The following is a 26,919-nucleotide window of genomic DNA, read 5'->3' on the forward strand; positions in this document are numbered from 1 at the left end:
TGGAAGTGAAAAAACAAGTCTGATTTTCTACTTGCATAGTAACAAAACTCAAAGTAGAAAATAGGAAGATTGTCACAGACATATTGCTCAAATGTCACAGCACTGGTCAATGCAGGCTTATTACAGCTTGATTTGTCTACCAAATCTACCGAAAAATAATCAGGAAAATTATTTAACCGCATTAATTCTTTATCTCTAAATGTGGAAGGGCTCAAATAGTAGGTATCAATTGCCAAGGCTCTAGTGTGGTCAATAGAGATGTACTTGGTTGTGCTATCTGGACATTTACCAAATTTTTCAACTGTACTAATCTCAAAGAGCGAGACTTGAGACAAAAAAGGACTCTTAGGGTCGTCAAAGGATCACTGGAATCTTACACACTGAAAACATTCTTCATTTCAAAGATCAACAGGAATGTTTGGGGATTTTTTTTTCCCCCTATCTATGAGCACAGAATATGCTACAGTAAGTCCAACTGGTATTCTGTGGACAAACAAAAGCTGTTTTTTCTGATGTCCAGTGATGAACAGTCCTGAAGTATGCAACACACAGCCACAACCAGCACTGCCCACAGCAATAATCCCATAATGGAAACAGTGACTTTAAGGTAGAACTTGGAGCATTAAAGCAACATGACTTCTTGGAGCATTAGCAGATTCAAATGGGCCACAACAGGCCAAAACTAATTGCCACTTAAAACCAGAGTTGTACCTCTGCACTAGGTAAGACTTTCATACAGAAACATGTAGGAAGGGATGGTGATAACATGAAACAACTTGAAGACCAAAATAGTTTGACTAGAGTTAGAAGAAGCTTTTCCTCTATAATTGTCATTCCATGGAAGACAGTGCACTACAGTACTTGTAAGGTGATCCTTTAGCTATGCACTACACTGCTCCTGAATACAGCATTGGAAATGGAGCCTGTGCAAGCCAGAAGTCAATGTGGGTACCCAAACTCCTGAGGAATTTTAAGTCATTAATAATTTCAACATAAAACAAAAATATCAAGGGTACCTGTGAACATGTAATTCAATTTAAGAATCAAAAAATTCAGTCTAGTTACACAGAATCACTAGTAAGTCATTCCTGAAAATAACATACGGGCCACCAACATACATTATGCCACACATCCTTTACTTCAGGCAAAAATAGCTCCATAATTTGGAGGTTGATAACTTCACATCAAAGTGATTTAAACAGAAATCAAATTTCAGCATTTATAAGAAAAATATCCATCAGATTAGGCAGGATGAATAATGACTGCTCCCCTACTGAGCAGGTTATTATTACGCATTTTAAATACATAAATGTTATATCCAATACTAAATTCATGCCAGTTACGAAGTTTATGTAGTTCAGTTACAGACCTATAACCTCGATGGTCAAGGTTACTCAAGAATACTATAAAATTCCAATAGCAAAGTTGTATTTTCCAGTAAGCTTGTTTTGGGAAGCCCTTCCAGTTGGAAGAAATGTTATTTGCAGAATAAACAAACCTACAACAATTAAAAGTTAAGGTACAGTTATCTTTATCTGAAAAGAAAATATAAATGCTTGAAGGAACATGATATCGAAATTAGGAATACAACTATTTTTTTTACTTGCATCTCCTGTGAAATAGTCAGAAACATCAAAAGCTAACAACAGTCTAGGCTGTTGGCCTGCTCTTCAGCCAAGCTTAGCCCTGTATGTTCTGTTCTGGTATAGACAGCCAAAACCACAGAGCATCTCTCCACCTTAGAGAATAAAGTTTAGAGAGAATATAAGAAACAGCTTAATCTCCCAAACATAAAACTGCCTATATGACATTATATTTATTCCTGTAATACCTCATTATTTCACTCGTAAGACTCAAATTAGAGAAAATAAAAATGTCCCATTAACATGAGCCATAGACCAACCAAATAAAGTTGATATATATATATAGATATATCTTGTACAAATCTTATACATCTTGCTCCCATACCCTTGCTCTTGAGAGAATATATCACAATCATGACACTAAAGAAAATGTTATCTTACCTGCCCAAGTTCCTCATTAAGGTTTGAGGTTCTGGCCATTGCAGGTGTATCTGTTTCAGGATAATACATATCTATGTCCTGAAATGAGAGCAAAATTAAGTTATGTTATGCAAATTAAACACTAAAGCCTCTGTTCTTTTAGTCAGCTCCAACTTGACATGAGCAGGCTCCAAATGAGCAGGCATTCTGAATGCTTGAGACAAACATCAGGATGAACATGGGTCCTCCTCTCCAAAGCATACCTCCATCCTACATGGACATGAGAAAAGAGATTCAACTACAGGTAGTTAATAAACCAAAGGTGCAACAGAAAAAAAGCAAAACTTAGTACAGTAGAAAGAAGTTCCTGCATTAGTTCATTCATAGTTGTTCAGTTACAACCATCAGTTGCTCTGGCCATGTCTATGAGAGACAATTTTAGTGGCTCCATGAAATAAACTTCTGTTGCAACAAAGAAACAGCTGCAACACAAAATAAAGCTACACAAACTTCGGATATATACCTCTACTACATTACAAGCAGCTCAGGGAACAGACATATTAAACTTCATTTCCATGTGTTTTATAGGAACCTATTACATTACTCAAAGTCCAAGGAATAATGCATACCAACAAAAGGTATTCCACTCGGTTTTGTCCAGCTTAAGAGCCATCACTACTACAAGTATTTTTGGCCTACAACTTGAGAAAGACATTTCGAAGTCAAAGCTCACCTGAACAGAGAGATCACTGTTTGGTTGCATGAGGCAGCATCAACTTATCTCCTAACGAAAATATTATGGTGCATTCCAGAGGTGACCTTAAGGCCAGCCTCAGGATGTAAAACCAAAAACAAAGCAAAAAAACCCACCCAAAACAAACCCCATACCTTCAAACAAGTCTAGGCTTTGCCTCTGCTGTGTCTGAGAGAAGATATAAGATACCGAAGATAATTCAGAAAGATAATTACTGAACATGAGTCAGCAGAGAGACCTCCTTCAACCAAGAGCTGAGACTTCCTTCTCATCCTAAAGCCTAAAATATAAGTCATCATTTGCACAGGAGACTTTCCTGTGACTAGATCTTTTAATTTCCTGTGAAACACAGAACTGATATAGAATAAATCCTGAGTTTCCCCCTGCCTTTCCCAGAAGTTGCATCAGAAAAGCAATTAGAAAATCTCGCTAAGATGCTAAGTGGGTTTTTATTTTAAATGTCAACATCCAGATCTGAGATACATTCATTCTTGCTACTTACCCAATTTATAAAAAGAGCCTGAGTAAACTTGACAACTTCCAATGTCACCAGAAGGCTGATTGGAATAAGGTTGTTGTACAAGATTATAAATGTCAGTAGGTTGTATCCAAAGTTGACAGACAGCATTTCTGTGGATCAAAAGACACAGGACATTAGCAGACAAGTCTGAATGGTATAGGCACAAGCATCTTTAAAGAGTTCACCTAATCAGATTTAGCAATGCTAAAATAATTAGCTAGTGTTTTGATGTCTAGTGTAAGGGCCATTTTAATATTAATTTGAATACAAGATAGACAAGACACCCACAGAACACATGTATTTTATACGAGGTGAAGAAGGGCAAGGTTGGTGAGGCTATATATAAAAGAATAGAACATTTTCTGAACAATTTTTGCTAGACAGATGGTGAGATGTTCAATATTACCCAATACAACCCAATTTAGACTTTTATCTAGTGTGTCAACTGCCCATTTAGGAGCCCCCAAGGTCACTAGTAATATAACCATCTTTCAGAAAGTGCCCACTTGCCTCAGTGGAGCTAGGAAACAAAAAATAAACACTGGAATTAATTCTAAGATCTGACAGCATTGTCAGAATTGAGAATATACCCTTACTAAAGAAATCAATGAGAATAAGTTGACTGTTAAACAGTTGACTCATACATGAACTAAGGCATCCTGCTTAAGCAAAGAAGCTGTTATTAATGGTGACAACACTGGGCAACTTGCCCAAATAAGTCTACCATCACAACTGATCTGAAAGGGAAGGGGAAGCATTCGTAGACAGCCAGCAGGAACGTACAAGGCTCAGCAGAGACACAGGATGAAGGCTCCTGTTAATGGTGCTGCCCACAGCCTCTCTTTACAATCAAAGTCTCCACATTTGTACGCTCTCCACTTCCCTAGAAACTTAGAGAGGCACTTCAGTCAGCACACAGAACACCCAGTGCAATGGGGTCAGAGTCCACAACTAAGGATTTTCAGCATCACAAGTTAATTAGAAATCAGGGGAGCAAACTAGGAGGAGACAGAACCCAGAGAAAATTGTTGAAGCCTAATAAAGATCAGAGTTTGGACAACGGTGCCCCAAAGTGTGAGTACACCCTAATTCCGTATCTTTGGTAAGTTTAGAGAAAGCAGAAGCATGCTTGGTATTGGAACATTTTCCAGTACAATTTTTACAGAGATGAGACAGTTAACCAAAAATTTAACACATAACCTGCCTAACCTGAAAAAGTGTCTTTCCTGTGTCTGGCAGTTACAGAAGGTATAAAAATTGTGCATTCAATTTACAAAAAGGCATCTATAGTCTATTGCAAGTTGCACCTGTTTTATATTGCCAGTTCAAGAGTTCATTCCATTCATCTTACTTCCGTCATTGGAAGGCACAAATTTAAATTTACTCATTAAAAAACAAGAGGGAGAGCAGGCAAGAAATTCTAAAAGTTGCTGACACTGCTTCAAGAAGACATTACAACTATCAAAACCCAGAGTCAAATATGGGGTATTTCCATGCTCTTCCTATGTGCTTTTTTTTCATTACTACCACAACTACAATTCTCAAACTGCAGAAGATACACTTGCCATCTGTTTTGCATCATCAGCAGACAAGCCATTTGCAGTTTGTGACAACTGCTTTAAGATCTGCATCTCAAAATGCTTTTAACACTACACTTTATAGCTAATGTAACCTCCTTAAAAGTCTGTTGGGAAAGTATTTCATTGTTCACATTCATCTTTGATAATGAACTAACAAATTTGAGGACTAAGAATGAAATCAAATAAAACCCTTTAAAGTAACCATGCCGAGAGATCCGTTTTCTCACAACAAAGTAAGAGAAGCTAAAGACAGAAACTTTACCCAATAAATAAGAATTGTGACATTTAACATTTCAATTTTCTCTTAAAAGACCAGATCAGCGTTTCTGACTGAAGTCAAGATAAATACTTTGCATTTGTATAGAAGTATAAAGCTGAAGTCAGCATCAGACTGATACTCCCCATCCTGCAGTCAAATACAGCCAGACACACTTAAGACAGTAGTACATGACCCCCCCTGAGAAAAAAACTTCTGTGTGGTATCTCCACAGAGATGAAAGAAGTGAACACCAGATATCCAAGAGTAACTCTTGCCCCTTTTCTCTTCCTGCCCTGCTCCTTAGGTGCTATCCCAGTGATATTTACCTAACCTTTAGAAGCCTCACTGGGAAGTTCACTTATGTCAGCACATTCTCAAAAAATCCAAAATATCAAGTCATCTAAAAACTAGCAAGATGTGGGATTTTGGGGGGTTTATTTCCTATTTTATGCATTAATTCAGTGAAGGTAAGAACCTGGCTGGCCCTAGAGTCTGATACATCACTGGCTCAGTGCCTGCATACTCACTGTTGGAGCCAAGGTACCAGACGACTTCGCCGTGTGTTCTGTTCCATAATAAGGCACCTACAGAACTCACAAGGGCCATTACCAGGAGAATACAGAACAAAACCAGGATCTGCATGTTGGTCACTTTCTCCACATTTGATCTCTTCAGAGGTGCTTTGGTTGAATTCTAAACAGCAGCAGGAAAAAAAAAAAAAAACCACCAAACCTGGCAATGGGTTTTACAAGAGAAAAATGCAGAAGCAAAGCCAGTCTTTAATTTCAAAGTCCATTAGAGCACCTGCTGTCCATCCCACTGATGGCCAAGCAGCAGTGATCAAAATATACATGTTGCTGGTCTCTCCAGGCGCTCCCTGACATTAAGGCAATACAGGACTGTTGTCTAAATCTAATTATCTCCATAATTATTACTATGTCCTCAGCTGTTAAGCCTCAGTTTTAAATGTCATCCAGCTACCAGATAAATAAGATGTAAGTTAGTTCTCCTTACATATTGATTTGCTTTCACTTCACACGTGCATACGCAAACTGGAGTACAACAGACCCCTGTATTCCTCAAGGCCTCCAGGCCCTCAACAACTATAACGAGTCAAACCACTTCAGAAAATCAAGTCAATGACAACAACAACACAGGAAAGATGACCAACTTCTATCAAAACGTACCCTTAATGCCCTTAAAATCTTTACCTGCATGAGTTTTGTATCATGTCCTGTATACACAACAATACCCAAGACCCACTGAGTGTTTCTCAGTTGTGCACCTCTCAGCAAGATCTGGTCTGGACCAACAGGAACTGGGCTGCAAAGGAAGAAGTTCATGGATCTTTCAGCTCTTGGTAACACTTTAAAGAAAATAGTTCTACTCCTAGCCGTACTCCCCAGTTAATAATAAAAACAACCCCAAACAACAAGAGAAGAATGTAATAGCAATATAATGAGCTTAGATTGTCCACACAAATCAAAAAAGCACCGAAAGTCTAATTCCTGCTAAAGCACAGTAGGGCAAAGCTGCTCCAGTTATCCAAAACTTAAGAACTTACATGGCAACCATAAATAAGCTTATTCCGCACTTGACCTTGACTAGTACATTCTCTCTCACATTATGGACAGAGAAGCATTGAACACGCAAAGAGACCATCCATTTCAATCACCCTATATCATATACACCATTAAACTAGCATTTGAGAAAGCCTGTATTAATCACATGACTTCCAAGTAGGATACAAGTGATCATTGGCTATTCTTGCACCAAGCTGCCCGAGGAACATATATTCAGTGAAGAAAAACAGGTACAACCAAATAAAACATTCCTACCAACCTTTCACAATCTGTGAACTTGAGTACTAGAACTACATACTTTTCTTTCAAGTCTTGTAGAAATCAAAGCCAAACTGACAAGGCCTCTAGGTTCTGAGATCACTTTGCTCTACAAACCTGACCTTGGTGCAGCCTTTAGCTCTTTTTGAAAGGGAAAGAGTCCCATTTCCTCTGTGTATCTTGTGTAACAAGAACACCCTAAAACCTCCAACCATTTCCTTAATTCCTTCTCTTTACATGTACCTTTTAATAAAATATCACCATTAATTACAAAGAAATCAATATTCCCATAACAAGCAGAAGGCTCTATACAAAGACAGAGTTGTGTTATCTTAATACTGGCAGATGCTCTGATTAATAAATATTAATTATTACCCTCCTCTTCCCCAACAAAAACATGCACGTGCTCAGAGTTACAGACTAAAAGAACAGAGGAAGCATTTTTCCTAACCAAATGAATTTATGGCTTTGTTGTCAGTACCTTTGACCATCCAAGCGCAAGTTTCCAGTGAAATCGTAGAGATGGCGGTTTGGTCCTTCACATTCTATCCTTCCAGACACTTTCATCAATTCTTCCCTGGACTGGAGACTAGCAGTTTGAGACAAACCCTGCATAGAACAATTCAAATTGATTGAGATTCTTAACAAAAACTGTTATTAGAAAGCAACCGAGGAAAATGATGCTTCCTTTTAACATCTACAAACCAAAATGTGATTAAACCTGTAGAGATTTGTTAGTCAGGGTCCTGTTTTGATTTGGTGGGGCTTATTTTGTTGTTGCTTTTTGGGGGTGGTTCTTGTTATGCTTTGGGTTGATTTTTTGGGTTTTTTTTTTATATTCAATAACTCTTTCCTACAAGGAAGTGTCATTATGGACGAGCCTACTAACAAGACTGAAACTCTCTACACAGATATTTACATTACCTACATGATCTCCCTTTAACCAAGAGGAAAGTAACAACCACAAAACACAAAGTCGGATATGTGCAGGAGGAAGTAGGAGAAATGCAGTGTAAACAGACCGGCTTTTTTCTCGAAGTATAGCTGCATTGATGTGTTATGGCTGCTAAATATGGTGACTCTAAAGTGTAGTCTATCTTAGGCCACCGCAGCCAATATGCTCTGAGCCTGCTCAAGATTAATGATCAGCCTGTCATGCAACTGCAACCTAAAGCATTGGCACTCTACATCTGAGTGCATGCACAGCACCCCACTGCCTTTCTATTAAAAGAGGAATCCATTTTGTGTCTCTTTTGCCAGAATTTGACTGCAACACTGCAAGCCAGAGCAAGGCCGTGTTTTTGTATTTTAAGCATGTCCTGAAGCAAATAAAACCTTACAAGAGCTCAAGATCTGACTCAGTAGACTGATCTGGAACAGTAAATCACATCTTTACAAATGTAGTAAAGAAGGAGCAAACATAGCTTTTTAAAAACAAATTATCTGTGTTTCAAAACCCTAATCTGAATACTTTTTTTATGAAAAAAGCCAAAGATTCCTAACTATTTCTAAGCACTATAATCAACAGTACCTCTTCAACAAAACTAGAATGATCCAAATAAATTCTTCGGCTTACCACAAAGAGATAACAAATTAACTTATACATATAAAGATCCCTTTCAGCTTCTGCCACTGCATAATGCTCATAAAATAGTACTTGTGACAAGAGAAACTACAACTCTCATCAGAAGCACAGCTGATCTTTCCTTCTATGTACAGCACTTAAATTTCACTAACTAGACCTCCAGCAAAACACATCCAAGGTCTGTTTGATTTGTCTCTGTGGCTTAAAATATTTGCTCCAGGTTAGCTCCTTACACTTGTACATGATGCATTACTGTTTGGGTTTATAACTGTTGAAAAGGCCCATTACAGCTACTTGAAGAAAGATGCTTTTTAAAAGAACAACAAAAAAGCACATGTATTGTTAGCTAGATGCTACTTCATAACTAATATTAAATACCTAAAAGAAAAAAAAAAAAAAAATTCAGTTTGTTTTACCTGTCGTATTTTAAGATTCGTCTCCCCATCGAGGTTAGCTGTTTCAATATAGCACATGGCTTGTGGTTCACTGTAAGGAGTGTAAGATTTTCAACATTAGAACTCAGTACTTTTTTGTACACTACTTTTGCACTAATACAGTCCTCAACAGACTTCTTCAATGCACTGCAGAAGACAGAAAACAATACTGGTGGTATACAACTATGAAAGCTGAAAGTAGATATTTAACAGAGACGTCTTTGGATACGATCACACAACAAATAACTGAGAAAGACAAGTCTAAATCAAAGATTAGTATGAATTTAACAAGTCATGATAAACTTAGATACCTGAAGGGGATTACTTTGAATTGCAATCCATTCAACTGCTTCCAATTTCAAGAGTTATGGATGAAATAGCAAGTATTGAACAGTATAAAAGTGGAATATACTTGGATGAAGACAGCAATGCTCTCTGCTATTGAATTCTGTCTGTGAACTCAACACACAAAATCATGTCTGCAAGGGCACCTTAAAGTTGAGGGCCTATGGGAAGCACATCCAAAGTCACTGCTAAACAACAGGGGTTTTTTGAGCATGAGGAAAAGGGTTGTTGGGATTGAGGGCTGTAACCTGCATCTTCCAGATATGTTTCTGCCCTTACCAACAGGGACAAAAGTCTTCCTCCTAGAAGTGAATTTTCTATTAGTCAAGCTCTTATCTACATCTAGCAGAGGAGTTCTGCACAGGTAGTACCTGTGATAAGGATGGGTACATTTACCAGATCTTTTCCTGACATACCACTCAAGACTCAAAACCTCTGTATGACACCATCAAAACTATTTTTCTGCCAACTGTCTTCTCAGGCTGCTAAGGAGTATCAGTTTTCCATCTGGATTCAAGCAAGTGCTTCTTCAGCATATCACTTCTCATACTCTTGATAAATGGTTAATTTTTTTTTCCAAAGTAACCAATTGCTCTAACAGTAAATGTACCCAATCAGCAGAACTGTCAGTAATATAAGCTCCTTAGCACAACAATTATTAAGAAATGGACGGGTACATTTATAACACAGTAAGAAGCCAGTTTATTCTCTCCAATTAATTTTGCTTTGAAAAGAACAAAAGGTTGAGTCTATACTTTGTCTCCTCCTACACAAGCAATCTGAATCTGAACCCAAGAAAGACACTGATTAGAGTCCAGCTTGATTCCAATTTTACCTCTGTCAAACACCTTATCTACTACAACTGAAACAGGTAGCTCATGAGGGAGACCTTTTGCAATACAATTCCTCTAATTGCCACAGAAATGTATAAACTCCGGAAATGAGAAATGTGGACGTGTTTCCATGCAAAGTTGTGTTTGAATTAAAATATATTTTGTTCATGTTAATTAATTGTTTATGTAGAATTTAATGTCGCTTTTTTGCTGTACAAGAAAAGAGAGTTAAGATAAAAACAACTGTTGGTTTTACCTCTGACAATTATCTCAGACACAGAAAATCAATATATACAAGCAAAAGAACCCACCCCCTTCAGAACATGCAGAGCTTTCTGGTGAACTGAGGACACTTAGTATTGACATTTAAAGGAATTGTGGGAATAATACCAATCATAAAGCAGAACTGCCATAGAAATTGCTATTTATTTCAAGCAAAGCTTCTCCCAAATCAACATGCTTTGGGTTAAATTCTCCAATTATTATGTGGTTATCAATGACAGCAGGTTAGTAGAATAATGTAGGATAAAAAGCTGGCCCACACAGTCAAGAAATAAGTCAGAAGGGATTTTTAGTATAATACATTAAAGAAGTTCTAAAGTATATTCTTCAACGCTGAAAAAGAAAATTACTTATGTCCAAGTTCAGCCTAACTGCATATTAAGTTGACAACTGCTTATTTAAGGTTTGGGGCTTGGTTTAAAAAATACAACATTGTATACCATGGAATGAAGGTACCGCTATCCCTCATTGTGCGGTAATTCAAAAAGATTAAGCTTCTGCATATAGCTTAGAAAAAACTGAAACCTCCCAGGAACAGCAGAGACAAAAAGGATGGAGCAGAAAATACAGAAGCTTGAAAAACAAGTTCCTTTAGTGTTGGATCATGTAAGAGAACTGCAACCTATAGACCACAGCAAACTGCAGTCACCACTGAAAAGCACACACACAGGAGGTAATTACAGAGGTGATAAGGTTTGGCTTTTAGAAGCATTTTTAAGAACAGGAGCTGGGCTGTTGTCTCTTGACAAACAGGCCTCATCCATCTAAGCAAACTGTGGTCTTGATTCAGCCTCAAGTTGTTCTACGTGATCTAGAACCTAGACTAGCAGTCAAGTACCATTCAAATGCTTTTAGGAACTATGAGACTTTGACAAATGGGAGGGCTGGGCAACCACCAACCATATGAAGTTCAACAAAGGCAAGTGCTGGATTCTCCACCTGGGACGAGGCAACCCTGGATGTGTGCACAGACTGGAGAGTGAGATGAGGGAGAGCAGCTGCACAGAAAGGGGCCTGGGGGTCCTGGCCAGTGTCAAGTTCAACATGAGTCAGCAGTGTCCTGGCAGCCAGGAGGGCCAGGTGTGTCCTAGGGGGCATTAGGAAGTTGTCCCATATTTGAAACTAAACCAAGCAGGAGTCAACAGGTTACCCTTGCTACCATGCAGAGATGGGCCATACACATGCTGTATCCAAGAGAAGTAGTGAACAAATGAAGTCCAAAAGCTATTTTGTCATTTGAGGCCAACAGAGCTAGCCTTTCAGATTTACTGTTTGAAAGAAATCTTCCTGGGGGAGCACAGAAAAATACGTTGAATATTCAGCGGAACTAATTGGAAGAAAACTTAAGCTTCTTTATTTAAGCGGAAGAAGGCCATAGAACCACTGACTGCATGAAGCTCATCTTCAGGCTCTCAACAAACTCAGCAATACAGAGTATTATGCACCTGCAATCCATAAAGTTAAGTTTTGAAAACACCTCGTTTTAGAAGAGCCTATCCACAATGATACATGAATCAAAGCCTAATAAAGCCATGTTTTGTCATTGTTGAAATTTGATTTTAGATGTGGAATAGAATTAGTGCTATCTGATGCCTGGTTTTATTAATAGCAAATACAGAGATTGAAGTCCTCTGCACCTCAGTTCATCAGACACATCACTTCCACACCCATTCAGGATACCTGGTAGATATTATGATCATGTCTGCTGGAAGATGCTGCCCATTGGTGACCTTCACAATATCGCCTACTGCTACCTGTGGTGGTCAGGAGTACAGTAGCATGGAAAAGAAAAACAAACAGTTCGCTGGTCTGGAATGTTAGTTTGTTATTTTCTTTCACCCAGTCAGAAGAACAGCATCATGCACAGAACAGCTAGAGACAGTGTTTCTGAAAGTCAGAGTACTTTTCACTGCAAGTTTGGAAATACCAAAGCTTTCCCTTTTCTGAATGCAAAGTAAACAATTCCATAGAGAAAAAAAAAGGCAGATATACTCAATTAAAAATTGTGAACTTCCGTGGTTTATATTTAACAAACATTACTTTTTTCTATAATTCTGCCATTATCCAAATTCAGGCATTTTCTTTAGTCTTATTTTTCTCCCTAGTAAAAAAGTAATCTTTAAACTTTACCCTCATTAAGTGTCAAGAGTCTTCTTCAATTCTTTATCTGTATTTCTTACCTACCCAATCATCACAATCATTTTCCCTTAATTCTCCTCAGATGCACTCCTTGTACTAGTCACTAGCAAGTGTGAAAGACTATCATCTCTATGGATCCACAACATAATCCTGTCCTTCTCTGAGATATACGGAGTTCTGAATTCTGGAACACTGTCTCCTCCTACACAGGCCTAAAACTTTCCAGCACCTTGAGTTAGTCCCACATGCATGGGGCTCTCATTCTAAAAAGAGTCAAGCAGCACTTTCAAAACAGTAAACCAGGTTTGTCTGATAAGCATGAGGCTACTTAATGCCAATGCACCACTGAGAGTCTGAAACGGGCTTAAAATACTTTAAAGATAATGATTTATAAAAATGGAAACAGATGGTATGTTTGAACAAGCAGATTCATTAGTTTTACTCAGACACTAGTAAAAATAAATCCCCTACCACTTTCAGCACAAGGAAAATAAAAGTCAGAGGCCCGCCTTAAAGTGATCAAGGTGGATAATACAGAACTGTTATTCCTTAACAATAAAGGCAAGCCTGGACAACCTGCAGTTACAGACACAGGTCAGTTCAAGAAGTGCCTAAGGGTATAAAATCCCAGATTCCAGGCTTGACCTTATTCTTTCAATTCACTGTCCTTTCTACAAAAATAGGACTTGGAACAGCATAAACAGGAACCTATATTAGCCATTAGAATCCCTGGCAATCTTCAGCTTCTACCATAGCCTACCACTTCAGCAGGATTACTTTTAGGTGTCTTGGGACTGATCTCATTCCTCAGAGGTTTTAAAAGGGTGTACTTTTTCCTCAATTACTAGATGAGAGGGCTAATTTTATCCTTTAAAAAGCCTTAAGAGCCACAACTAGATCGATACATCCTAAGGCATTTCAGCAACTTCCAGGTCTTAGAAATTAAAGCTCACCAGACCCTGGCCAAGGGCTTCACAGAACATGGCTCCCAAGTGCCTCGGGCAGCAGCAGGGCTTGTGCTTCTTACTTGAGCAAGCCGCTTCCTAATTAGTCTCAAAGCCCAGGGACTTCATAGCACAGGCATCAAAGTAAGTCTCTGTTAGACTTGCAGGAAAGGTACAGCATTGCAGTGAAAATTACTCTTCTATGCAGACTAAAAACAAAATACTGTGTACAGTTTACCTATTAACTGCACACGCAAAAACACAACAGTTCATTAGCATTTGACTGTAACACAGTACCAGGATTTAAAAATGGGTACTCAGGTGCCTTGCTCAGGGCAATTTTGACTGCTGGGACAGAAAGGATCCTTCCCAACCCCCCACCCCAAGTGACAGAGAATTCTCATGGAGTGTACATTAATTCTAAGCATCCTAATTAATTCTGGCAAGAGTAATTCTTGAAAACTTGTTTTCCCTCCCTCCCATGCTCAGGTTTTACTCACCTCTTTCCACATAATGTTCTGCCACATCCCATTTCTTAGAACTGTAAAGAAAGCTTAAAGTTAGATTACAGAATAAATAGCCATAATTCAGACAAATTTCAAAACAACTGTATCAGCAGTAGCAAACACAATAGGAACCAACACAAAAATCAGAAATACATTTTTCAGAAGCTGGAACTTCCTTTTGTTCACAGCTGTAGACATGTGAATCCAAGAAAGAGGAAGAATCTGCCCTTCATATTTGTATAATCTTTATCACCCGCCAGACAACAGTTGGTCGCCTGATTTCTTCATGGCATCACTTCATAATAACATGCAGATGGGCAACATTGTTCCTTGTTTGGGAAATGACCTTCCTTAAAACAAAAGGCATTACTGCCCACTGTCAATCAGTATCAGGAAGCACCTTTACTCTGTGTATGATTTACCACAGAATTTTCACTTCTCATCTTTTTCCTTGCATTTTATTCATAATATTTTGACTCTGGCACACCCAACTTCACTACCATTACCCATGGCTCATATAAATCTGAGTCTTAATTGCCAAGCAGGCTCAAAGCCCTACCAAAAAGCAACAATCAGCTTTGCCAGAAGGAGAATCTTTACTGCTTAAGTTCACATTGAAACAAGAAAAATAAAACAAGGTACTAAAACAGACCTTGGTTTCTGTAGGGCTCCAATCCCACACTGCCATCTTAACACATTCATTAGTCATTTACCCTGCAGCATGCCTTTCCACCCAAGCACCTCCTCTAGGTGATTCTACACATACTTAATACTACTCCAGCCAAAACAATAAGGTCAAATATGCCCAACTACGGCTGAGTAAACCAGTCCAATCCAGGTCTGAGCACAGCAAGTTCACCTTCACTGAAAGCAGCTGCAGCCAGCTTTCAAAGGTGTTCACAAAGTACAGTGTACAACAGGTCAAAGTTGAAGAGGTCAGTCCCTTACTTTGAATACAAACAACCTTCTCCTCAGCTCTATGCATTTCATATATGTGGCTCATTTGAAAATAGTACCACAGTGTCAGAAGAAAATTCTGCTGAACGCAGCCTTGACCATCCTGCCCAGGACAGGCCACTCCACAAACAAATGCAAGACTTGTCAGAATAGATCAAGTAGAATAAGTTCGTCTCTTGACTCCTGTTCTATGGCCACACACACTAAAGCACTGAATCCTGGTAATTATTATTGTAGTGAATGGACTGCAGTGAACTAAACTATTAAACAAAAACTGGGTGGGCAGCAACAAAAGAACTGCCAGTGATGTATCTAAAAACAGCTGAGCTTTCAACCAAACAAGTACAGTAGTTTAGGGGAAGAACAGTTTTGGTGCACCCCTTCCATCCCCTACGTGCAGTGCTCTTGAATTGAGCCCTGCTTAGTTCAGAACTTAGGAGAAGGCCTGAATCCAGAATTTCAAGGGAAAAGCCAAATACCTGTGGCCTTGACTCAAAATTCAGACCTTCAGCGCAGAATTGCAACACTCAGCAACTGTGCCATGGTTCAGACTGCTCCCTATTCCACCAGAAAGTTTTGAAGATGTTTCAGTAAACATTCCATTGACATTGTTGTATGCTCACCCACAAAGGTATTTTGCAGCTTCAAGTGCTACAGACTTGGTCTAATAGGCAGTTTATTTCAGAAAACAATTTCACTTGCAATGCTTACTGAAATAAAATTACAGATGAAAATTAAATAGCCAAGCAAGTTACTGAAGCTATCTTCTTACTGTTCTATTACTGAACTATTTCCTTTTAAACTCATAATCCCACAGCCTAAAGAGAAAACTTCCATCAGACATAAAAGAGTTCAGAAATCTTGGGGTTGCTGTTTCACACCTCCTACTCTGCCTAACCCAGTTTTATAGGAGTACTCCAAAGGACAGAAGAGGACATGTACTCTCTAGAATATTTATAGTAAGGTAAAATTGATGAATTATTCGTTGTCAAAAGGTACTTAAAGTAAAGTAACAAAGTAACAAAGGACGACTTCCTGAAAAGACTGCTTCAATTCAAAAAGAGTTTCAATATTAACCTTCTATCTTGGGCTTTCCAAAACCAAAATCCAGTTTTAGATCTAGGACTTAATGCTGTCACTCAAATCCAGCCATGCAAGGCCATTTGAAGTGAGGCTCCTGAAGGGCAAACATTCTCCCATCACTCTTGTTTCAGAGTTTGTTTGCCTGGTGCTTGTCTAATACTTGAGCTCATCCCATGCAATATTAAATGCTCATTACTTATTCTATTATTTGACAATGGGAGGGTCAATACATTAGAACAATTATTACTGAGCTCTCTATATCTATACAATACGCTGCTCAGGGGTTTGCACTTGGAATTATATGGAGTCTGGTCCCTAGATTTAACGTCATCACCCCAGACATCATGTGAAGCCATCACTGGCTCAGAGCCTAAACACACTCCAGCTTCTAATGCAAATGTTCAGTGCTCACCTGGGGCAAAACTTCAATTTTAGTTTGCTCCAAAGGGAATTTAACTCCTACAATACTAAAGCCACTCTGCAAAGCAAACTGATGATTTTATGGTAAATTTAATACAGGAAAGGCACTTTGAAGGTACACTACTGCTCTAAAAAACTACAGAAGATAAATGCAAAGCCTAACATGACTGCTGCTGCAGTAAGCAACCAGGCATTGCAGGCAGTGGAGCTCAGGACACAGCCAAGCAGACAGCAGGCATCTGCTTCTCAGTGAGCTCAAATGCTCTCCACACTGAATGCACTGATTAGACACCACTCAGCTATAAGAGTAACCTAAAGGCACACAGAGAACCTAAATTTATTTCATATTAATCCCACTCTGAACCTAAAGGTATCTTCTCATTCTGGTAATATGTGTCTCAAAAACAAGCCTCTTTAGCCTTCCTCTCAAGAAGTAGGAGGATACAGTTTTAAGTATCAGATTGAAAATTTATTTAGGGTATTCAAAGGTAAAAAAAAACCCCTCAAATAATTTTTCAAGTGCTAAGTTCCACTTAGCTCCATTAGAACACCTTGTGTTCTTTAAGGTTGCCTCTCCACAATTACTGTGACAAACATCCCTTGAAGTGTTTGTTGGCACAAGTTCTCTACCTGCAAATGAATTGTAACTGCCTCTGCGACCTCTGAAAGGGCCATCTTTCATATTACCTGTAACAAGGCCTGGTGGGCTACAGCTACTTAATTGCCAATTGCTTATGATTAATACAGTGTTCTTGCACTCAAACGTCTTCCAGGACTCGCACAGAGACATTGCCTAGGAGAGGTGATAAAGCAGTGTCTTCGGATATGTATTAATATACAACCTTAACGATCAACCCAAATTTTCAAGCACCAAACTCAGTGAAAAATACAGGCATAATGTTTGTAGGACTATCTGAAGCATGGAGCTAGCAGGTTGCTCACTTCCCTGTGTTTCTTTAAGTGTTCCTCTAGCTTTTTGACACTTCAGGTACTTCTGCTTGGGAAGAAGGTGCTCTACTCAGAGTTCAAGACCCTGTGTTCCCCATTTCTCCTGCACATTTGCACTGAGGAGCAGAAGTGGAGCTGTCCAACATGGGAACATGGAGCTGCCTTGACTACAGCCCAGGATAATCACAGCTTCCATTGACAAGCTCTTCCTATTTTCTGCACAGGTTTGCGGTTAAGCGGGGGTGAAGAAAATGACAGTGATGTCTTCAGGCACACAGTGACAAGTACTGTCCATACCTTAGGGATAAATATAGGCATTCAGTGGATATCAGTGTTAAATTCTCTTTCACTGACATGTCAGGAAAGCAAAGCTAAAAAATCCCCAGACTTATTATATTTAAAGGGCAGCAGCATTTGCAAAAATGATTTTAAATTCTTCTGACAGCAGCTTTTAACGTTCCAGGGGGTTGTTGGCTTTTTTAGTTCTGGATGTTTCGTTGTTTGGTGTTAGAATAATCAGGATGGAGTTTGTTGGTGAAAAAATTGCTTGGTTTTCTTGGAGGAGCTGAGAACAATGTAACTTTGGACAACCTTGAAATTACATGAACTTATAAACTCTAATAATCCTCCCAATGCCTCACCCTTAAGTGTCAGGCCATCAATCATCAGTCTGAAACCTCTGGCAAAGTAAAATCCTAAATTACAGATGAGTATCTGGTGCACAAGATACGCATTGCTCACTGTCATGACAGTTAAATCAATAGCATTGCTCAAAACTAAGCATCCACTATTTGCATTTTAAATACTCATAGACTGTTTAGGCTTACCTACTGTTTTCTTTTTATTCACTGCACTGTCTGCCTTATGCCTTTTCTGTAAGGAAACAAAACATTTCATTACACCTCATTACACTTCCTCACAAATTCCAGAACCATTAGAGCTAAAAATATGATAAACCGCAAGATGATACATTGGGTCCTTTTTGCCTTTATGGGTTTTTTATGGGTTTTTTAAAAGTCACAGATCATCTAAATCCAAATGGTTTGTAAAATAGCATAAGAAGTACAATTATAATCTTCAAAGTGAAAGTCTCTATGTTGGAAGTCAGGCTTAAACCTTTATCAGTGGTAAAAAAGTGTCTCCAAAGCTGGTGTTTTTTGAAGAAAAACAAAACGAACAATAAGGACCATGAGATTTACGTGGCAGATATACTTCAAATTCCACATGCTGTGGCTTATACTGACATCCAAATTATTTCACTCATCAGTACCTTGCAAAGCAGAAAGGCAGAAAGACCTCATTCTGATGTAAAGCATACAAGCGAGTTAGTGCAGATTCCCCCCAAAACAGTCTTTCTCTGTCCTTAAGTTGTTTGCCTCCCCCTTAACTCCCTTTTTCAAGACCATCTAAAAAGGCCACATATTTGTCAGGACTCTACAATGTCTTTCTAATAAAAGAATTAAAAGCATAAGTTGGAAGACGGAGGCACAAATGTCCTGATTTCTTGTTCACCAACTATAATGAAAATACTTATTTCAGTGTGGTACAGAAATTCTAGTCAAGCACTTTGAAAGTCAAAACAGTATTTTGCTGCTGTTGAGCAACGACTCAAGAGACTTCAGAGATGCACGGATTTATGGCATTTTATAGCTTTTTTTGAGACATTTGGTGTTTAGCACAGCCTTCCCCATAATAATACTCACATAATCTTCTATGATTTCTTTGATGCCAGCAACCGTTAAAATAAATAGCAATGGCACCAAGGTGGTATATCTTCCTGTTGGAGAGACATCTGGAATTTGCTGTGAACAGAAGGAGAAGAGACACATTTTATACTCGTATTTAAAATTAATTTCTAGTACATTCAGAATTTTATGCAAAGTTCTCAGAAGAGAGAACACAAAATTATCTGATGTACTGTGTGATTTGTGCCTCACAGATATCCAATTGCAGTAGGCAAACTAGCCTACAGTCTAGGTAGGTTTGAAGAAACAAAAACAAAGTCAGAAGATACTGTTGTTGTATGTGCCTTTTTTCTATTTCTCTTCTCTTTACAAGAAAGTTATACAAATTATATCATTTACATGGAAGCGGTGGTAATCTGGACTAACTAAGCAGAAGTTTCACAAGAAAGTCACACATTCTTTTCTCACAATGGTAAATAGCTCCATGTTCATGACACCACTTAATTTTACTTCTTAAGAATAAAAGCTTGACTTTACAAACTGCATTGAAAGAAGCCTCTAAGTTGTCTTCCAATTTCAATTAGCAATAACATACCTCATTCATATTGCTATTAAAATAAGTTTAATAATTGCTTTGCAGTTAAGCCTAACAACAGAAATAACTTGTACTGCATTACCATTTCATTTTATAAACAAGACAAAGCAATAAAACAATACCTGCAGTAAGGCAATGAAGAGGAAGAATGCATTTGCAGCTTTTCTTATCTGCTCATACAGGAATCGAGGTAGAAATGTCACCACGCTGTACTTGGCTGTGCTGCAGGGTAAAAGATGTTCATCTTAGTACTTTATCAAAATACCAGGTGAGGATCATGACCAAGAAGTCTAAATCCAGTGTCAGAAAGAAGTTCAAAGACAACAAAGACATGTTTAGAATATGGAGAAAGCAGTTGCTTTGGTTATGATGAGGAGCCATACCACAGAAGAGGTATCACACAGACCCAGAAGGCTCTCTGGCCCACTTCTATCACTGGTACCTCTGCTATCGGATGAACTATCAGACAATTTACCATCCATCCAAACTTCAGCACTGTGAAAAAGGCAAGCTTTCATTTCAGTTCCAAGCACCTGATCAGGGGCTTACCTCTCACTAAAACACGGAATTTAAACATTAGGGGAGGCAGAAGTGAATGAGAGAAATTAGAAATCTTGCAATGTATTTTTAAAATGCCTCATTTCCTACTTCAGAATTATGTATGCTCACCTATGAATAATCCTCTAGAACAATACACACTTTTTTTAGATTAATGTTTTTTGGCTTTTTTCCTATTTTATACATATATATAAAAATACTGTAACTAATATATATATAACTGAATTATAACTACTATTTCTTCTGCCTTTAAACAAAAACATATTACATTAACTAGCTTAATCACCTATGTAATTTCCTGTCATCTTCACATCAAATCCATAATGGGCACAAGTACAACTTCAGGAAAAAAGTGTCAAAGGTTGACATGATAATTATTAAACCATTGGCATAGAATCTTCACCTACTGAACTACTGGCCATCAGCATGAGTTGGAATTTTAACAACTGAGCACCTGCAGCTCAGTATGCCTTGCAAAGACCCAACAAGCAATGATGGGAATTTTCAGGCATCATTTTGTTTGGGTGCTGTGGTTTTGGTTTCATTTCGGGTTTTTTTTGTTGTTGTTTGTGCTTCGTTCCGGTTTGGGTTGTTTTGTTTGTTTTAAAGAAGTCTCGTATTTCCAAGAAACTGGGAACACTAAGATACTCGGCTTTCAAGAAAATAAAGAAAAATTGTTTCCCACTTCCTGTTTTACTGACATTTCTTAGCAGTGCCAAGACCACCTCTTCATTAAGTCCAGTCCTCTCTCTCCACCAAAAAGCCTTCCAGAACAACTGAAATGCATGGCACTGCTATTCAGAAATCATAAAGGACTAGGATAATCAAAAGCTTTAGCTAAATGATCTGCCTTTCACAATGGGCTACTGTCATGTATAAAACTCTTACTAACTTGATCCACAAGCAGCCAAGTTCAGCAGGGTTCTCCTACCTCTGCGTGGACAAGGTTAGAGAACTACATTTTCCAGCTTACTGCTTTAACCACCTCTTTTCCCCTCTTATCTACCCCATCCTCAACTCCAAGTTATCTAAGCAGACACTTACATCTTTCAAAAATCAAATAGTAACTAGATGTAACAAGGCACAGTTTGTTATAAAAGGCTCTATTTTGAACACTAAAGAATTAGTGGGACAAGTTTAAAAACAAAACACCACACAAAAACCACCACAATTATAAAAACAGTTAAGATGCATCTTATCTTGGGAACTTGCCTTGTTTCCTCTTCAAGCAATTACAAATCCCTTCCTATTGCTACTACTGTTCACCAGAATCAAGTATTTAAATACTCAACATAATATTTTACAGAAATTTCAAGTAGTTGGACTTCATCATGGCTCATATCTACTAAGCCAAATGAGTGAAATCATAGATCCAGGTTTAAAGCAAGTCCAGTTCTTATATAAATGAAGACACTTCTTCAAGTGCTGTTAGTTCTTTCCAGCTCTAAGTTTTTGGTGGTTTTTGTTTTGTTTTGGTTTTTTTTAAGCCACATTTGCTTGGTCTCATGTGTAATAACCTTCCTTTAATACAGAACATAATTAAACACATATCTCAGAATTACCTTAAAAATATGGGTTAATCAAGTTCACAGTTTAGACCCAGAAGCAAACCCTGCAAGCAGTACTAATTAGACACCAAGCAATGGCAGGTTTTATATCAGAATAGTATTCCTCTAGGTATCACATTGCTACGATTATAAGAGCACAAGAATTTGACTGCAACCGAGCTGAAACACTTATTAACGCCATTCTACCACCTACCAACTTCACAGCTAGCTGGCTCAAACATGGTTCTTACTCTAACAATTATGTTAATGCCAACACAATAAGGCTCCTTTGGAAGAGGTTTGTACATACTAATACTCCATGTATTCTATCACTTAAGTATCTTGACAGATGCCCACAGAAAATGGGCACAGCTCTAATAAGAGGCAGGCACAGTCAGCTGTTACCATACAGCCCAGGAACAGCACCCACAAGTATGAAAAAAAAAGCAGATACATGTTATTCAAAAAGAAAACTTCTTAAAAAAAGTAACTAGCAGTCTCAGCTGGGCAGGAGCATTTAATTGACCTGGCTCTGAAGAACAGTTCTTTAAATGATAAATACAAAACTTACTTTTAAATAATATAAAAAACTCTTGTGCTCTCCCCCTAACAGATAGATGTGTAACAACTTCAAGATAATCAAAACTCAGGAAAGTTAAAATCTACAGATTAATAGGTAGAAACTTCAGTCAGCTCACTCATAGCACAGTTTTGGTCACTGAAAATAAATAACTGGCAGGTTAGCTCTCTGACGAGCCCCAACCAGAGCCATGTTAACTCCAAGAATACAAGGTCTGCAGCTCACATAACAGGTTGGGGCAGGTAGAGAAAGGAAGCACAAGGGGGAAAACAAACAGCAAACTGGTTTCTCCTAATGCAACAGCTGTTAACTATGAACATCTCACTTAAGTACACAAGTTCAAATGTTAAACAGGTGTGCAAACATTAGAAGAGATGTCTCCTCTACACCTGCAAGTTAATTCACATAAGTCATGCTTCAGGTTACACCACTGTGCAAATCGGGAGGAACAGTACAAAACCCTGTTAAACAAATTAATTTGGAAACACCTGACTACAGCTGGCTCTAGCCCCACTGTTTCTAGGGCAGTGCAAATGAAAGCAAGCACTGTATAAATGGCAAAAGGTTAGCGTTATTCACATACGTTAACTCATTACCATATTACTAAAGAACCAAGGATTACCTAATAATTTTAGTAACAGTCAAATGAAAAGTAGCAAACAGTGCACTGAGAAACTCAATAGCACTTCTCCAGTATAGTTCCTCTATTTATTAAAAGGCAGTAACTTTTGCACAACCACTCCCATTGTTGCCTTTTTCCCTGTTTCCCAAAAACATTTTATAAAGTCAGGTTTTACTTGACTGACTAATTGTTGAAGAGGCAAAGGCCATCAGAAATAGAGGCAGAGCAGTTACCTCCTTGAGACACATACGTGTGCTGGCAATATGCAGCTGAACACAGTCTGCACTTCTCCTGCCAGCCATCTACAGCACTTCCACCCCTTCCTTTAGAATGGCAACTCAGAGATGAACTGCACCTTCATCATGGATGAAGAATCATGATTAAGAAAACAGGACCTCCTTGAGACACAAGGGATCCTATTTCCAGGGATCACAAGTACAACAAACTGTCCTTTCCTAGACAGCATTCACACAAATCTACTCATGCCACAGTTCACACACTTGAAATACTCTCCAAAAGCTGAAGAAGTAGTATCACTTTTAACACACATCAATTTGCAGGAACAATTACTAAGAAAGCCAGGCACAGACACCTGAACCACGGCAAAAGAGCTGGGCAATTAAAGTGAATGTTAGACTTGAACTCTTCTCTCACCAAACAGGCTTTGTGTCCATCAACATGTACAAAAGGTCAGATGCCCAGCAACAGAGAAGGAAAAGGAAAACCCCAGAGAACCCAAGATGATCCCCTTGACTGAAGAGCTCACATACTGTCTTTAGTGGAATGGTGCTTGCATGCTAAGGTCCTGCCAGGCACACGACACTTAACAGCAAGACTGACGTCAGCATCTGAGGCTCTGCTAAAGCTCTCAAGTACAGGGGTAGTATGACAGGCTACCTGCAGGCAGTCACCATTGCAGCAGGAGGCAGGCACAGCAGCAAGCTTTACATATTCCAAGAGATACTAACAGAAAAAACAACATTCAGTTATTATATTGAGTACAGAGAATGCCCATTTATAGGAACACCTCATTAACAAGCTGCTGCCATTCCTCAGTGGAATACTGAGGAGGCTGTTCTAAACCCAAGTGTCACAAACGAGGTTCTCAGCAGTCGCACATATGACAGTGAAAGATCATCTACATCCTTGCACATAGGGAAGATGGTGTACTTCCTTGAAACTTGCTAAAGAGAAAAAAATCAACTGTTTACAAGTTCCAAAAAAATGCATCATGAGGGCTTACAAGAAGCAATTACTTATATGCCTATGAAATGATTATTGGTTGACTGAAAATTAGGTCCTAAATATTCATTTCTGCTTTTATAACAGGAAGCCTGAACAAATGCAGCCCCCAATTCAATTGAAGGGCCTTACTGAGTCAGATGAATCCTTGAGACTACAGTTCTTACAGAGGAAGACTCCAGCCAGAAAGGGTTTCACTGCTCTGTTTATGGCCATACGCTCCTGTCAGCCAAGAAAAGGGTATGTGGTGCTTAAATACCCAAGATAAATACCCTGAGCTCAGGGCAGAACTGAGTAGGACTTGCTCCTGCATAGTAAAAAGTGCAGCAACTTGAATACTACAACACATTATTGCTTAAAGCTTGTCAGAGCAAAACAAAAAAACAATAGTCACCACATTATATCTGTCACCCAGCTCTGGAACAACCACTGTCCACAGTCCAAGCGCCTATTTTGTTTCCATCTTTCCCTGCACTCTGCTACAGTTTCTCCATAAAGCCAAGGATATTTTATATATACAAGTTCCTATATTGTCAAAAGATGAAATGGTTTTAAGGGACATTCTTCCACTAAGCTACTGAAACATCCAACCCTGAAAGATTCCCCGACAAAGCCGCAGCAAAACCGTAGAAGATGAATCCATTGTCTGAAATTATCCCCACAGACAATGAAATTGATTGAGAGTATTCAAATGGATTAGAATTAATCAATTTTAACTTTGACTGAAAACAATTCTAGCAGCTTCCAGATGAAGAAAACTTATCAGTGGGATAGTATTTATCTCAAGCACCTCACCACTTCCCTGCATTTCCTTATTTCTCCACTTATAGCACAGGCTCCCACCAGAAGCAACTAAGGCACTACTGTTTGGAAAACTTGTTCTTCCCCTTGTTTGTTACAGGTGGAACTGATCACATCTCAGCCCTCTTTCACACCTGAGCCCTCTTTCCTCAAATCATATGATTTAGAGGAAAATCGTTTCATGCAAGTTTAAAAGAGTCAGGACATATAAACACAGCCCACTAATTTCCCTGCAGGTCAAGTTCCATTAGAACTTGCTTTATGCAATAAGAAAACAAAAGTCTTCAGAAAAACAGTTTATTCAAGTTAAATTCAAGGTCTCGTACATAAAGTAAGGAAAAGAAAAAAAAGCAGATAGCTGTCAGCTAGACAACCAGCCATTAATGCTGAGGAGTGTTTTACACAAGAGAAAACCTAAATTAGCACAGACATTGCACATCATTCTTACATCACTATTTTCTAGTCATGTGCATCCTGAGCATTGCATCCTACATCAACATGTAATAAAAAGGTAGGGGGCTAAGTGCAATACTCAATGGTTACCACTGCTTGAGCAGGCAAGTAGTGTTATGTACCCTTGTGCACAAGCTCCATTTCAGGAGCAAGATGATCAGGCTGACAAACCCAGCCTGGCTGAGCTACCTGCACTTTCTCCAAAGCTGCATCAGCAACAAGTTTATCTTCAAGGGCTTCAAATTCAGCTCCTATCCTTACACAGACCACCACTAAAACAAAAGGACATGAAAACACACTATGAACTCCTGCCCACTGAAGCACAACAATCCCATTACTTTCTAGCTCATTAGGATCACTTCCCAACCATGGAAGGATTTTTTAGAACATCTCACCTGAAGTACCTTATTCCAAGCTGCCCCGGTATCAGTAACCCCACTGCCATGCCTAAGCAGTAAAAGACTGCAACAACTAATGTGATTGATGTTAATTACCTAAGCAAATACTATGTCCACTAGGAAAGTCTCCTACAGTAGTGCAGTCCTACTATAGAGTAGGCACTGCCACAACTGCTTACGCTCGGTTTAACATGAAAGCCAGACCACGTGTCACATTTAATAGAAGCAAGAGCGCTTCTGCTCCAAAAACCCAGTACCCTGGAGGCTTTTCCTAAAGCATGCAAACAGAAGAGGCCTTTCCATGAGTTCTCTATTCATGAAATCCCTACAAAAAGGGAACAGATTCCTGGCTGTTTTTCAGTAACAAACACCTTAAACAAAGACTGTTTAGAAACAGGACTAAAAGCTCTCAAGGCATGATATTGTTTCAGCATGCCTGTGAGGTCATCACTACAGTATTACACCCTTGCTTGGCAGTAGCCCTGCCAGCAAGTACAACTCAATTAAAACAGCTGACCAGCACAGTTAACCTCAAAATTCTACTATCTAATTAGTAAGTTTAGTACCACATCTAGTTACCGTGCAAACACAGAACAGCCTCCACTTAAACACACAGCATTGATATGAAGATGACTAAAAAACCATATCAAACAAGTCACATAAGCTAGCTAGCTGTCTAAAAGCCAGAGGGCTAGCTTCAGTTTTAAAGCCAATTTTTAACTCTAAGTGTCACCACAACTTAAGCAGTGTTCATTTTAGTGACAAGCAGAGAGAAGAAGAAATTAATATTTAGTCAGTCTTGAGAGAAAAATAATTATCTTCACAACCCCCAGAAACTATGCAGAATGCAGTCTTTGCACTTCTTAAATTCTACTTAGGTCCACTTGAGATAATTTCTTCTCTTCTACTTTTTTCTGCAGACCACTAGCAGTCACAGCAATCTAAAAAGAAAAAAGGGACCCAGTTTAAAGCACCTGCTGTGTTGCTATGGCTGATTTATGAAAT

The 26,919-nt window shown here is 38.7% G+C and overlaps 1 protein-coding gene across 7 annotated transcripts in view; it reads right to left on the reverse strand.

Annotated features, from left to right (window-relative positions):
• Positions 1-26,919, reverse strand: part of ATP8A2 (ATPase phospholipid transporting 8A2) — a 315,186-nt gene that overhangs the window by 246,969 nt on the left and 41,298 nt on the right. For 6 of the 7 annotated variants that reach the window (XM_040057228.1, XM_040057232.2, XM_040057229.2 and 3 more), the window contains 11 exons: positions 19,836-19,935; positions 19,137-19,235; positions 18,261-18,306; positions 14,020-14,060; positions 12,117-12,190; positions 8,959-9,028; positions 7,439-7,566; positions 6,328-6,439; positions 5,644-5,809; positions 3,260-3,387; positions 2,025-2,102 (listed from right to left, as the gene is read on the reverse strand). In XM_040057228.1, the coding sequence (XP_039913162.1) occupies positions 2,025-2,102; positions 3,260-3,387; positions 5,644-5,809; positions 6,328-6,439; positions 7,439-7,566; positions 8,959-9,028; positions 12,117-12,190; positions 14,020-14,060; positions 18,261-18,306; positions 19,137-19,235; positions 19,836-19,935 (1,042 nt within the window). Of the gene's footprint in view, positions 1-2,024; positions 2,103-3,259; positions 3,388-5,643; positions 5,810-6,327; positions 6,440-7,438; positions 7,567-8,958; positions 9,029-12,116; positions 12,191-14,019; positions 14,061-18,260; positions 18,307-19,136; positions 19,236-19,835; positions 19,936-26,919 lie in introns of those variants that run through there. The other variant, XM_058419528.1, reaches the window with a different exon arrangement.

The sequence above is a fragment of the Hirundo rustica genome, chromosome 2 (assembly GCF_015227805.2).
Source record: "Hirundo rustica isolate bHirRus1 chromosome 2, bHirRus1.pri.v3, whole genome shotgun sequence".
Classification (NCBI taxonomy): domain Eukaryota; kingdom Metazoa; phylum Chordata; class Aves; order Passeriformes; family Hirundinidae; genus Hirundo; species Hirundo rustica.